This window comes from Microcebus murinus, chromosome X (genome assembly GCF_040939455.1).
Source record: "Microcebus murinus isolate Inina chromosome X, M.murinus_Inina_mat1.0, whole genome shotgun sequence".
NCBI classification, from domain to species: Eukaryota; Metazoa; Chordata; class Mammalia; order Primates; family Cheirogaleidae; genus Microcebus; species Microcebus murinus.
This window is the reverse complement of record NC_134136.1, coordinates 45,346,696-45,359,290: the sequence shown is the minus strand read 5'-3', so window position 1 is coordinate 45,359,290 and position 12,595 is coordinate 45,346,696. Positions and strand designations below refer to the sequence as shown.

The 12,595-nt window shown below is 35.1% G+C and overlaps 1 protein-coding gene across 1 annotated transcript in view; it reads right to left on the bottom strand.

Moving 5' to 3' along the window:
• Positions 1 to 12,595, bottom strand: part of WDR44 (WD repeat domain 44) — an 84,171-nt gene that overhangs the window by 22,044 nt on the left and 49,532 nt on the right. The window contains exons 9-12 of the mRNA XM_012791034.2: positions 11,795 to 11,901; positions 9,907 to 10,058; positions 8,205 to 8,343; positions 6,892 to 6,956 (exon numbers count right to left, since the gene is read on the bottom strand). Coding sequence (XP_012646488.1) covers positions 6,892 to 6,956; positions 8,205 to 8,343; positions 9,907 to 10,058; positions 11,795 to 11,901 — 463 coding nt within the window. The remainder of the gene's footprint in view (positions 1 to 6,891; positions 6,957 to 8,204; positions 8,344 to 9,906; positions 10,059 to 11,794; positions 11,902 to 12,595) is intronic.

Below are 12,595 nucleotides of genomic sequence, written 5' to 3'. Positions count from 1 at the left end.
CACTTTAATAATTATCAACATTTTACCCATCTTGTTTTATCAATCTTCCCATCTTTAATTATTTTTTCTGGGGCATTTAAAGTGAGATCTAGATACTAATAATTTTAGTAAATACTTCTATATGTACCTCCAACTGATAAGCCCTTTTAAAAATGTAACTACCATGCCATTATCACACCTAAGAAAGACCATTTGTAAAATTTAATATCTAATCCACATTAAAATATCCTGATTATCTAAAAATGTCATTTTAAAGTTGGATTGTTATGAAAAATTGTAAGGCTTTTGATATTCATTAGCAGATAGTATATACCAGATACTGTGTTATATTATTTGGGATTCCAAAATAAACAAGACAGTTGTTATCTTCTTATAGTCTGTTTTCAGTATAGAAATCAGAATGACCCTTTTAAAATATATTATATCATTCTCTGTTCAAAACCCCAATGGCTCCCACCTTTCTCAGAGCAAAACCCAAAGTCCTTGCAATGCCCTACACCTTCTGATTCCCCCAATCCACACCTCTGTGACTTCACTTCCTACTTATTCCTCTCCCAATCTCACTAGCTCCAGCTACCCAGGCCTTGCTGCTATTTCTTGAACACACCTGAACTCCTGTCTTATAGCAGTTTCATTTGCTACTCTCTCTACCTGGAATGGTCTTCTCTTGCAGATTATCATATGATCACTTCCTCACCTCCTGCAGATTTTGCTCAAATGACCACGTCTGAATGAAGCTTTGCTTGCCTACCTTATTTACCCACTGCCACCCCACTTTAACTGCTTTATTTTTGCCCATGAAACCTATTACCTGTATACACATGCAAAAGAGTGAAATTGGACTCCTGTATTAGACCATACATAAAAATCAACTCAAAATAGATTAAAGACTTAAATATAAGGTAAAAAAACCATAAAACCTCTAGAAGAAAACAGAGAAAAAGCTTCTTCATATTGGCCTTAACGATGATTTCTTGGATATGACACCAAAAGCAACAATAACAAAAACAAAAATAGACAAGTGGGACCATATCAAACTAAAAAGTTTCTGCACAACAAAGGAAACCAACAACATGAAAAGGCAACTTAAAGAAGAGGAGAAAATACTTGCAAATCATATATCTAATGAAGGGTTAATATCCAAAAGATTTAAGAACCCCCTACACCTGAATAATAAAAGGCACACAAAAACAAAATAGAAAAAACAAAAACAAACCCTAACCAACCAAATAACCCAATTAAAAAATGGGCAAAGAACGTGAATAGACATTTCTCCAAAGAAGACATACAAATGGACAACAAGTATATGAGAAGATCCTCAACAGTACCAATCATCAGGCTGATTCAATTTGTATCACAAATCAAAACCACAATGATATGTCACCTCACACCTGTTAGGATGACCATTATAAAAAAAAAAAGATAACAAGTGTTAGTGAGGATGTGGAGAAAAGGGAACCCTATTGGTGGGAATGTAATTTGGTACATTCACTATAAAAAGCACTATGGAGGTTCCTCAAAAAATTAAAAGTAGAACTACCATATGATCCTGCAATCCCACTTCTGGGTATACATTCAAAGGAAATGAAATCAAAGTGTCAAAGAGATATATGTATTCCTATGTTCACTGCAGCATCATTCCCAATAGCCAAGACACGGAAGCACCCTAAATGACCATCTATGAATAAATAAAGAAAATGTGGCATATATATATACAACGGAATACTATACAGTCATAAAAAATCCTGCCATTTGTGATAACATGAATGGATCTGGAAGACACTATGCTAAGTGAAATACGCCAGACATATATATAGAAGGACAAATACTGTATGATACTACTTATATGATGAATTTAAAATAGTCAAACTCATACAGAGAGTACAATGGTGGTTACCAGGGGCTGGGGGATGGAGAAATAGGGCAGTATTAGTCAAAGGATACAAAGTTTCAGCTATACAAAATGAATAAGTCCTAGAGATCTACTGTACAGCATAATACCTATAGATAACAACACTGAATCATCTACTTAAAAATTTGCTAAGACAGCTGATCTTAAATGTTGTCACACACACAAAAAAATAAGAGGATGAGAGGAAACTTTTGGAGGTGATGGATAGGTTTATGGCACAGATTGTGGTGATGGTTCCACAGGTCATACTTACCTTAAAACTCACCAAATTGTATACATTAAATATATACAGCTTTTAGTATATCAATCATACGTCAATAGAGTGGTTTAAAAAACTAACTTCCAATATATTACAAAATTAGTTCCTAGAACAGTGATTAATACATAGTAGGCACTCAATAAATATTTATGGACTGAATAAAAACATAGTTCTAGACCACAATGCCAACTAGTGTAACATAATGGTTAAGACCATAAGCTCTAGAGACAGATGACAGCTGGATTCTAATTTTGATGCTATTATCTACCAACTGTGTTAAATCGTGAAATTGGTGGGTTACTTTAACATCTTTAAGCCTTCTTCATCTGTAAAATGAGGTTATTAAATAGTACCAAGGCATATTTGTATCAAATGCTACATATCGATATCTCACAAAAGTCATCTCATTTCCTTACAGTTAGTTCTAATGATTAATTTTTTTTAAGAGATATAGTCTTGCTTTGTTGTCCCGGCTGGAGTACAGTGGCACAACCACAGCTCACTACAGCCTTGAACTCCTGGGTTCAAGTGATCCTCCTGTCTTAGCCACCCAAGTAGCTGAGACTACATATACAAGCCACCATGGCCTGGCTTCAAAAATTTTAAGCAGCAGTTAAGTGCTATAACACCCATATTGATGTTCCACTAATCAAGCACACTAAACATGGATGGATTTATCCAAGAAAAACATTAATTTCTAGGTAAATAGTATACTTACAACTTCTAGTGTCAAAAATAAATTTTATACTTATTAAAATAGATATAGGACATTCATACTTGCAATCTGACCCAATTATGGATTCATAGAAACCATGAGTCTCTACTAAAGCCAACTATTAGAAAATCCTCTAGCATAATGGAACCAACTAAGCATGCACTTTCTTCTTGTCTTTCTTATATTTGCTAAGCTACTTTTGGAAATCAACAGAAACAAAGAATATAACAGCCAGAATTCTAGGCTTGGCATTACTCACGAGTAGGTCAAGGATCTTGGGTACATCACTTTGTATGTTCAACTGTACAATAGGTACTTTTATATATTCTATTTTACATGGATGCTGAGCAGACAAGAATGAAAAAGTACTTCAAAACAGATGAATAGATATCACTATCATGAAGGAAAAAAGAACATACACATCAGGAACATAAACTCCATTGTGCTTACTGCACCTCATTGTGGCTAGTGCTGGGTTAAAAGATAATTCCTGGCCTAGCACGGTGGCTCATGCCTGTAATCCTAGCACTTTGGGAAGCTGAGGCAGGAGGATTGAGGCCAAAAATCAAGACCAGCCTGGGCAATAGTGAAACCCCATCTCTAAAAATAAAAAGAAAAAAAATTAGCCGGGTGTGGTGGCATGCGCACCTATAGTCCCAGCTACTCAGGAGGCTAATGCAAGATGATGGCTTGAGCCTAGGAGTTTGAGGTTACAGTGAGCTATGATGATGCCATTGCACTCTAGCCCAGGCAACAGAGGGGGAGACCTTGTCTCAAAAGAAAGAAAGAAAAGAAAGGAAAGAAAGGAAGAAAGAAAAGGAAAGAAAGAAAACAAAGAAAACAAAGAAAATTAAGAAAGAAAGAAAGAAAGGAAGAAAGAAAGAAAGAAAGAAAGAAAGAGAAAAGAAAAGTTCCTGAGAAAGAAAGAAAAGAAAGTTCCTGATACCAAACTCTAAAGGTATGAAATATGAAAAAGAAGCCTCTTTTAACTGTCTTGAAATAGAATGACAGAAGTCAAAGAAACCCCAAATAATCTTTTCCTGAAAACAAAGGATATAAATGTTACTCCTTATTTAAAAGGCTTTGTATTCAATAACATTGGGAATCACTTAGGTACTTTTAGGGTTAGATGGAAGTAGTTATGATTTTTAAGTAAGATAGTTGAAATAAGCATAATATAAGAGAATACAGAGAGTCCCTAGTAGAGTCCCTGATTACTAGTTTCCTAGTAATCAATGCCTGGAAATTTTATGTTAAATTAAACTAACAAAAACAAGCCCTTTTCCCTTAAGCAAAGTAGTTAAAATTATCGACTTTATGGCCATGATGAATGGACAGGCTTTGAATACAAGGGAGATCAAGGCATCCAGATAAGGGGGAAAATAGGAATAAAGGTCCAGAGGCAGGAATTAAACATTGATTACAGGCCTTTTACAGTAAGGATTGGATTAGATTCCAAGGATACTAAAATCTGTGAAGTATAGTTCTTTGCCTTAAATCAGCCCAGAGCCTAGCCAGGCAGACAAACTAACAAGGAAGACATGGTAAGTAATATCAATATAAAAGTACATATGATGTACTATCATAAAACAAATGGAAGAACAATTTTGCCTGCTGGATGCAGTGAAAATAGTAAGAGAAGGTATCTGAGCTGAATCTTGAAGGATGAGTAGGGCTTACCCTGTGAAGAAAAGGGACAGAGAGGGCAATCCTGGGAAAGCAAATAGCATGAACAAAGACATAAAGGTCAGAGTGTTTATATCTGGCATGACAAGTAAGATGCATAAGCACTGGGGAATTAGAACTGAATTAAAAGGTAAGCTGAGGCAGTATGGGGAAGAACTTTATTCTGCAGTCGATAAGGGGCCATCAGAAGATTTTAAACCATAAAATGACATAGTCAGATCTGTTTTGAAAAAAACAGCCAGGTGGCAGTGTAGAAAATGAATTTGGTAGAGACTACAGGCCGGAAAAAACAAAAGACTATGGCAAACATTTAAATGAGCTTTGAGGACCTAGATAATATGCATGATAATGGGGGGTGAGGGGCCAGATTCCATAGGCATTTTTTGGTGGGGGTAGAGTGGCCAGGAATTTGTAATTATTTTGTTAGGTGGGTAAGGAAGAAAAGGTTAATAGCGTGTTTGTGACTGAGCCAGAAAGGTAACTTGTAGCAGTTGATGCTATTAAATAAGGTTCAGAAGAGAGAAGCAAGTTTGTGGGTAGATGATAAAAATATTTCCATGAATGACCATTACCATCTAACCAGTTATTCAAGCCAGAAACATGCAATTCATCCTAGGCTACTCACTTTTAGCACCCTAGCTAGTCACAAGCCAAGTCCTAGAGATTCAACTTCTTTTACATCTCCCTATTCAGCTTATTTTTACAGTTTCTAGCCCCACTACTATCATAATCATTATAATTGAAGTATTCATTCCTTTCCTGGGTTAATAGCCTCCTAAGTGATCTCCTTGTCTTTAGCCTGGAGCCCCCATCTAGTCTATTCTTTACAATACTACCCAGAATGTTCTTTCTAAAACAAACATCTGAACTGTTAATTAAGCCCCTAATTGAATCCCTTCAAAGCTCCTCCCCCTTCTCAGATGCTTACAGGATAAAGTTCAAATGTCTTGGTTTAACACAAAAGGCCTTTCAAAATCCCACTCCTGCCTAGTCTCCTACCAATCTCACACATGCACCCTTTGTTCCAGTCATGTGAAATTTCTTTGTGCCTTTAATATACCATGCTTCTTCAAAATCTATGTCTTGGCTCTTACTATTCCCTCTGTCTGATATGCCTCTTTTTTCCTTCCCTCATATAGCTAACTCCTAGCTCAAACATCAAGCCTCCATGAAGCTATTCCTGATACTCTGATTTATAAGGCTAACCTATTTTTGTGTTGTACCTTTTGCAGGACCTCACCATCTAATACTGTAATTGTGGATTTATCTATTTCACTAGTCCCCAAGATTCTTGAGGATAGAGAATATGTCTCATTTGATTTTATAGCATCTAGCAGTATCTGCCACATATAGCAGGCACCGAAAAAACATTTGTTGAGGGAGTTCAGTTTGGGATCTATTAACTGATGTGCCTGAGGAACATGCAGGTGGAGTATTCCTGTAAGTTGTTATGTGAAAAGGACAGCACACACAGTAAGATCACATTCTTGTTTAAAAAACAAAGCTACTGATAGGAAACAAAGACTTATGGATCTAAAGCCAGTTCAGGACTGGAGGGAAAGTAGATATGTTTATTGAGAATGGCCAACAACAAACCCTGAGAAACAGCAAATTTAAGGAGGTGGAAGAGATAGCAAGTAAATAAGAAGAGAACAAGGAAAAACAAATCCATGGAAAGCCAAGAGAAGGGTTTGAAGTTAGCATTAAATACTAGAAAGCCAATGAAATCTCAGAAAAATACTGTTGAGAAGGTGGACATTTAGGTTCTCTTGTTTATATCAGCCTTACCTAGCAAAATACATAAGAAGCACAAGGGACAACATAGCACAATATTTTATATTCTACTTTTTAAGTTTAAAATTGGTTATATACAAACTTCCAGCTCTAAAACCAAATGAAAATCATTAAGATACTTTAAACTACCTGAAACTGTGATAAAGCATCTATTAAACAAACAAAATTAGAGAATTAAGATATTTAAATATCTTCTGTAATTTACTTAATTACTTCTTATTCAGGTATATATTATTATTATTTTAAAAATATTCAACATGGATTTGAGAGGAGGAGATTTTTTTCCTTTAAGTTTACATTAGTGAGTGGTTTGGTACCTTGAATAATATTATTCACTGTCTGGCAATTTTTAAACATCAAAATTTTTCATTTACAAATTCTAATAGGAGAAGTCTTATTTCTAATGATACATTTTAATTTTAATTAAGTGCCTTCGTGCAACTGTAATTTCTGATAAACAAAAAGGTATTTTATGAAACAAATAACAGCATTTCATATATAGTAACCATAAAACAATAAACATACCCCTGTATCTGTATCAGATTTTGATGAACTGAGACTTTCCTGAGAAGGTGATGGGGACACGCGTCCTAAAAACAACATAATTGTAAAAAAGATGTGTAAGTACACACATCCCCCCCAAAACACAACATTCAGAAATAATAACACAGCAATGCCTGTCAGAGAATATAATATGCTAGAAAAATACTAACAAGTGAGACATAAGGCTATAAACACCAAAATACTTGTTTGGATCATTTGTACATAAAATCTTTATAAAATGACTTAACTATTTTCCTAACACAGTAAAGAAAATACTGTTAAATCCTCAGTATTCAAAGTAAATACATTATTTTTAATCATACATAACAAGTAGCAAGAGGAACAATAAAGGGGCAGTGCTGGGTTATCTCAAGGGCCACAGAAAATAGTCTTTCTGCTCCAGGGAGGGCAATAAAAGAAATGACAAACAGTTGGGACTAGAAACGCTCACCATATAATAAACATAGTTTAACTAGTTTCAACTCATTATCATCTTCAATTAAGTACTGCAACATAATACAAGCAATATTTGCAAGTTTTACTAAAGTATATAGGGTCACGCTTGTCAGTTTAGTCAATCTCCCTAGACTGTTATTTTACTTGTGCTTTGATTATACTCTATGGCCACCTTCTATTTCTTTCTCCCATCTCCTAACTTATTGGTTGCAGCCTTAGTTGATTGGGGGTAGGGGTGTGCTGTGGAGAAAACTTATTACATAGTCAATTAATTATAAGAAAAGTATCCCATAAACTTAAAAGCCCCTATCTATATCAATTCTATATACTTTGCTGATAACTTACCATGATACATAAATATTTATACATAGTTGTAATCAGTGTGTACATATACAATGTTCTGGTGTTTCTCTTTTCCATTTAACATTTTTTCATATATCCCTTAATATACTGACAATTCACATTAACTTTCCATGACTGTTTCCTTAATCATTCTTTACTTATTGAACATATTACATGATTTTCATTCTTTTTCTAGTTTAATTAGTTATTTCATTTTAACCTACGATAGAACTGAAGGCTGCCAGGGGAAACCAAATAACTGTTCTCAATAGCTGATGAAATTAACTATGCACTACACCTGAAAGGGAATAAATCACAAATTTTGTGGTAGCTCTTTTCATTGGGTTTAGAGGCTTTTTGCTGTTGATTTCTTTCTTACTTCCAGGTTTTTGGCCATTATGGTAAGTAGCAAATGACTGCCAGATAAGAAGGGCATAAGTATACCTAATATGTAAAAATTCCAGATTTCTCTAAATTTTTAAATAAATGAAAAATACCTTCAGTATTGTACTTCATTCGCATATTGTTGAAATAGTCAAAAGCATTTTTTAAAGCCCATATTCTCACTACGTTGTCTTGTCCAGCTGAAGCAAGTAATCGGCCACAGTGGGAAAATTTCATGGTCCAAACAGCCCCCTATGAAAACAAAAGAAGGCTCAAAGTTATACTTAAAAAGTTTATAAACATTACTTTTAAACCAAAGTTTAAAATTATGCCAAATTATACACACTAAGATAATGCTCACATTACTAACACCGCTTAAGGCCAAAAGTCCAATGGTGCTATAATACCAAACCTTTGTGGTCTTTCAGAATAAAGGGTAAGATAGTTGCAGTGTGCCATAATCTAAACTAACAACTTCAAGACCTCAAACCCTGTCCATATATTAATGGAAATAGGAGCTCTGAAATGGCCAGAAATCTTAACTAGAAAAGTACAAATCCTATTTTTGGATCTCAGTCCCCTAGCTAACCATAAAGTGAGAGTGGTGGTAGTGGTGGTGGTGGTGGTGGCAGAGCCCTCAGTACAGCATGAACAACTCCTGACCAGCACTGAGGAAGAATAAAGTCTGCCTTAGCAATGACCCTCATAGCATTAGGCACTTAGAAGAAGTATTAGAATAGTGTGGTCTCATCTTGCTTTTCTTCCCAGAAACAAAGTTTCATAGTATATGGCCAGAAACTCTAGATACTGAAAACAGTGTGGAAGTGGATGTGTGGTGTGTGGCGGTGGGTGGAGACATGAATCCTTAAATAGGAAAGGCCAAATCCCATTGCAACAAATACTATTGTAATATACATCTAGGTGTATCGAAAAGATTATGAAACAGCTCATTTACTGGAATAACTATTCATTTCTGCAAAATTCAAGCATAGTAAAAAATCTGTCATTTGGAGTCCACTACAATGAAATTTTACTAATACTTAAAACAGAAAATAAAGTCAATATAGTACAAGGAAATTCATTAGTTTCCTTAAGTAAGGTAATATAACCAACTCAAACATTTTATGTGTAGATTACAAGCACCAAAATTTAAATTCTCATCTGGTTCCCATCTGATGTTTATGGTTGCTTCCTTCTAGTTAAGCCTACTTTTAGACTTATAATCTAAATACATTCTCTGATCAAGGGAACAGCATCATTTACCCAGTTCTGAGTTTTATCACTGCCTTCCCTGTGTTCCCAGCATTTACAGGAGGCAATTATAATGCAATTTGTGAACTTTCATCTACATTGGTACATTTGAACTATGACAGAGAACTTGAACCTCTATTTCCACGTTTTAGCTAAGTATCTCATTTTGCAAAATGTATTAAGCTTCTGAAATATTTTATAAATTATTTAAAATATAGTGGGGAACATTTTAAACATTTGTCAAAGGTACAGCCTGTCCTCTAACTGCTTTAAAATTTGATGCCTTTGCATAGCTTTATTAATGATACACGCCTAGAGTTTACTTATTCAATTACTCACTTTTTGTACAATTCAGAGATAGACTCTGCATTACCTATTCACTAAATCATATTAATATAAATTCATTCTTCTTGAGTCAGGTTAGCAAAATTATATACATGGGAAGAGATCAGTTTTATAGAAACCAAAGTATTTTTTGAAATACTTCTGTTTCTAGGAAAACATGAAATATTTCTATTTCTATGAGAACATTATCAATCCTGAAAAAATGAAATGGTTGCTTACCATATGTTCACCACTAAGATCTTGTACCACTTTGATCTGATCAAAATCATAAGGTCCTTTGAAACCATGTGCTGCTTTGAATTTAACTGGTCTTGTATATGGCATTCCTTCATCATCACTTGATGAAGGATCATCTTGATCAGTATGAAACACTGAACAGAAAGCAACAGAAATAATTACCAGCTAATATCGATATAGTTTCCTACCATATTTTCATATTTATTACTTATCAAGAAAATTCATTATAGGAAAAAGCAAAATTTGTCTACTATTACATATTTATTAAAATCATGGAGTCTAGTGCGATACTGCCTAAGGTTCAAATCTAGCTCTGTAATTTATTATCTGTGTGACCACACACAAGTTATTCAACCTTTCTATGCCTCTCAGTTTTCTCATCTATAAAATGGAGATAATGATAGTAATTACCTCATAGGGTTTTTATGGGATTAAATGAGTTAATACAGGTAAAAGTGCTTAGAACAGTGTCTGGCACAGAATAAGTATTATGTGTTTATTAAATAAAACAAATGAGTACAATAATGACAAAGGCATAGGAGGTTTAGATCTGTGCAAATTTAGAAAATTTACCTAACTTTGGCCGGGCGCGGTGGCTCAAGCCTGTAATCCTAGCACTCTGGGAGGCCGAGGCGGGCGGATTGCTCGAGGTCAGGAGTTCGAAACCAGCCTAAGCAAGAGCAAGACCCCGTCTCTACTATAAATAGAAAGAAATTAATTGGCCAACTAATATATATAGAAAAAATTAGCCGGGCGTGGTGGCGCATGCCTGTAGTCCCAGCTACTCGGGAGGCTGAGGCAGCAGGATTGCTTGAGCCCAGGAGTTTGAGGTTGCTGTGAGCTAGGCTGACGCCATGGCACTCACTCTAGCCTGTGCAACAAAGCGAGACTCTGTCTCAAAAAAAAAAAAAAAAAAAAAAAAAAAAATTTTACCTAACTTTGAAAATACAGTCATCCCTCAGTATCTGTGATATTGATCAGTATCCTGATTCCAGGACCTGCCATAGATACCAACATCTGCAGACGCTTAAGCCCTTTAATATAAAATGGCATAGTATTTGCATATAACCTACACACATCCTCCTGTACATTTTAAACCATCTCTAGATTATTTATAATACCTAATGTAAATGTTACGTAAATAGTTGTTATACTATATCAGTTTTTTGGGTTTTTTTGTGTTTTTTTTGAGACAGGGTCTCCCTCTGTTGCCTGCGCTAGAGTGTGGCGGTGTTATCATGGCTCAAGCTGTCCTCCTGCTTTAGCCTACAGAGTAGCTGGGACTACAGGCATAGGTCACCATGAAAAAATAATTTTTCTATTTTTTGTAGAGATGGGGTCTTGCTATATTGCTCAGGCTGGTCTCGAACTCGTGGTCTCAAAAAATCCTTCCACCTTGGCCTCCCAAAGTGCTAAGATTATAAATATGAGCCATTGCTCCCAGTCTACATTTTTTTGTATTATTTTTATTGTTGTATTGTTATTTTTATGGGTTTTCTTCAAATATTTTTTGATCTGTGGATAGTAGAATCCACTGATGAAGAACCCACAGATATGGATGGCTGACTGTATTTGTAAAAACTAAATAACCTTACAAAACTAATTTACAACTGATTACTGAACACTCAAACCTTTTGAGTTGTCACAATCACAAAATATGTGCAAATTCATGTATAAGGTATATAAATTCATTTTTTTCATACTCATAAATTAAGTGATAGAGTAACTTATGATTTATTAAAATATTAAGATATTAGCTATAAAGGTTTATTACTTTCAATAAACTAGAGTGCTTCTTACAAACTACAGGCTAAATTTAGAAGATGACAAATTAACTGAATATTCACTTGAAATGTTCTATTTTACTCACCTTCATCTCTAACACTTTTAACTTTATTTATAGCACGTTCACCATATTCCTCAGCAAGATGCTTTGCTCTCTTTACTGATTTTCCAAGAAACTTCTTTAGTTGAGTCCTTAACAACAACAAAAAAAATTATTAACTAATTGTAAAGTTCAAAAATTCACAGATAAACTTATTAGCTGTGACTGATAAAGTACATTATTTAAAAATAACTTTTTTTTTACATAAATAGATGTTTGAGTTCCCAAATCCCTTGCTCTGTGCAATAAACATATTCAAATCAATATGGCTACAAAGAAAATATCAACAATTTCCCCCAATTTACAATATCACATAACCTAGAGCATTGATTTTCAATGTTGAATAATAATTTACTGGCAGAAATAGGATGGGAAGTGTTTCAAGTGCAGATACCTAGGCCCCATCCTGAGATACTTTGATTTACAGTCTGGGGTAAGGCCATGAATTTGCAGTGAGAATCACTTTGAGAAGACTACTTTAGAGAGTTGTCCTTAAAAACACATTTTATAGCCAGGTTTGGTGGCTCATGCCTATAATCCCAGTGATTCAGGAGGCTGAGGCAGGAGGAACACTTGAGGCCAGGAATTCAAGACCAGCCTGGGCAACACAGCAAGATGCTATCTCTTAAAAAAAAATGAAAAAAGTATCTGGGCATGGTGATGTGTGCCTGTAGTCAGTCCCAGCTGTTTGGGAGGCTGAGGTGGGAAGACTACTTGAGCCTAGGAGTTTGAGGCTGCAGTGAGCTATGAGTATGCCACTGCACTCTACCCTGGACAACAGAGTGA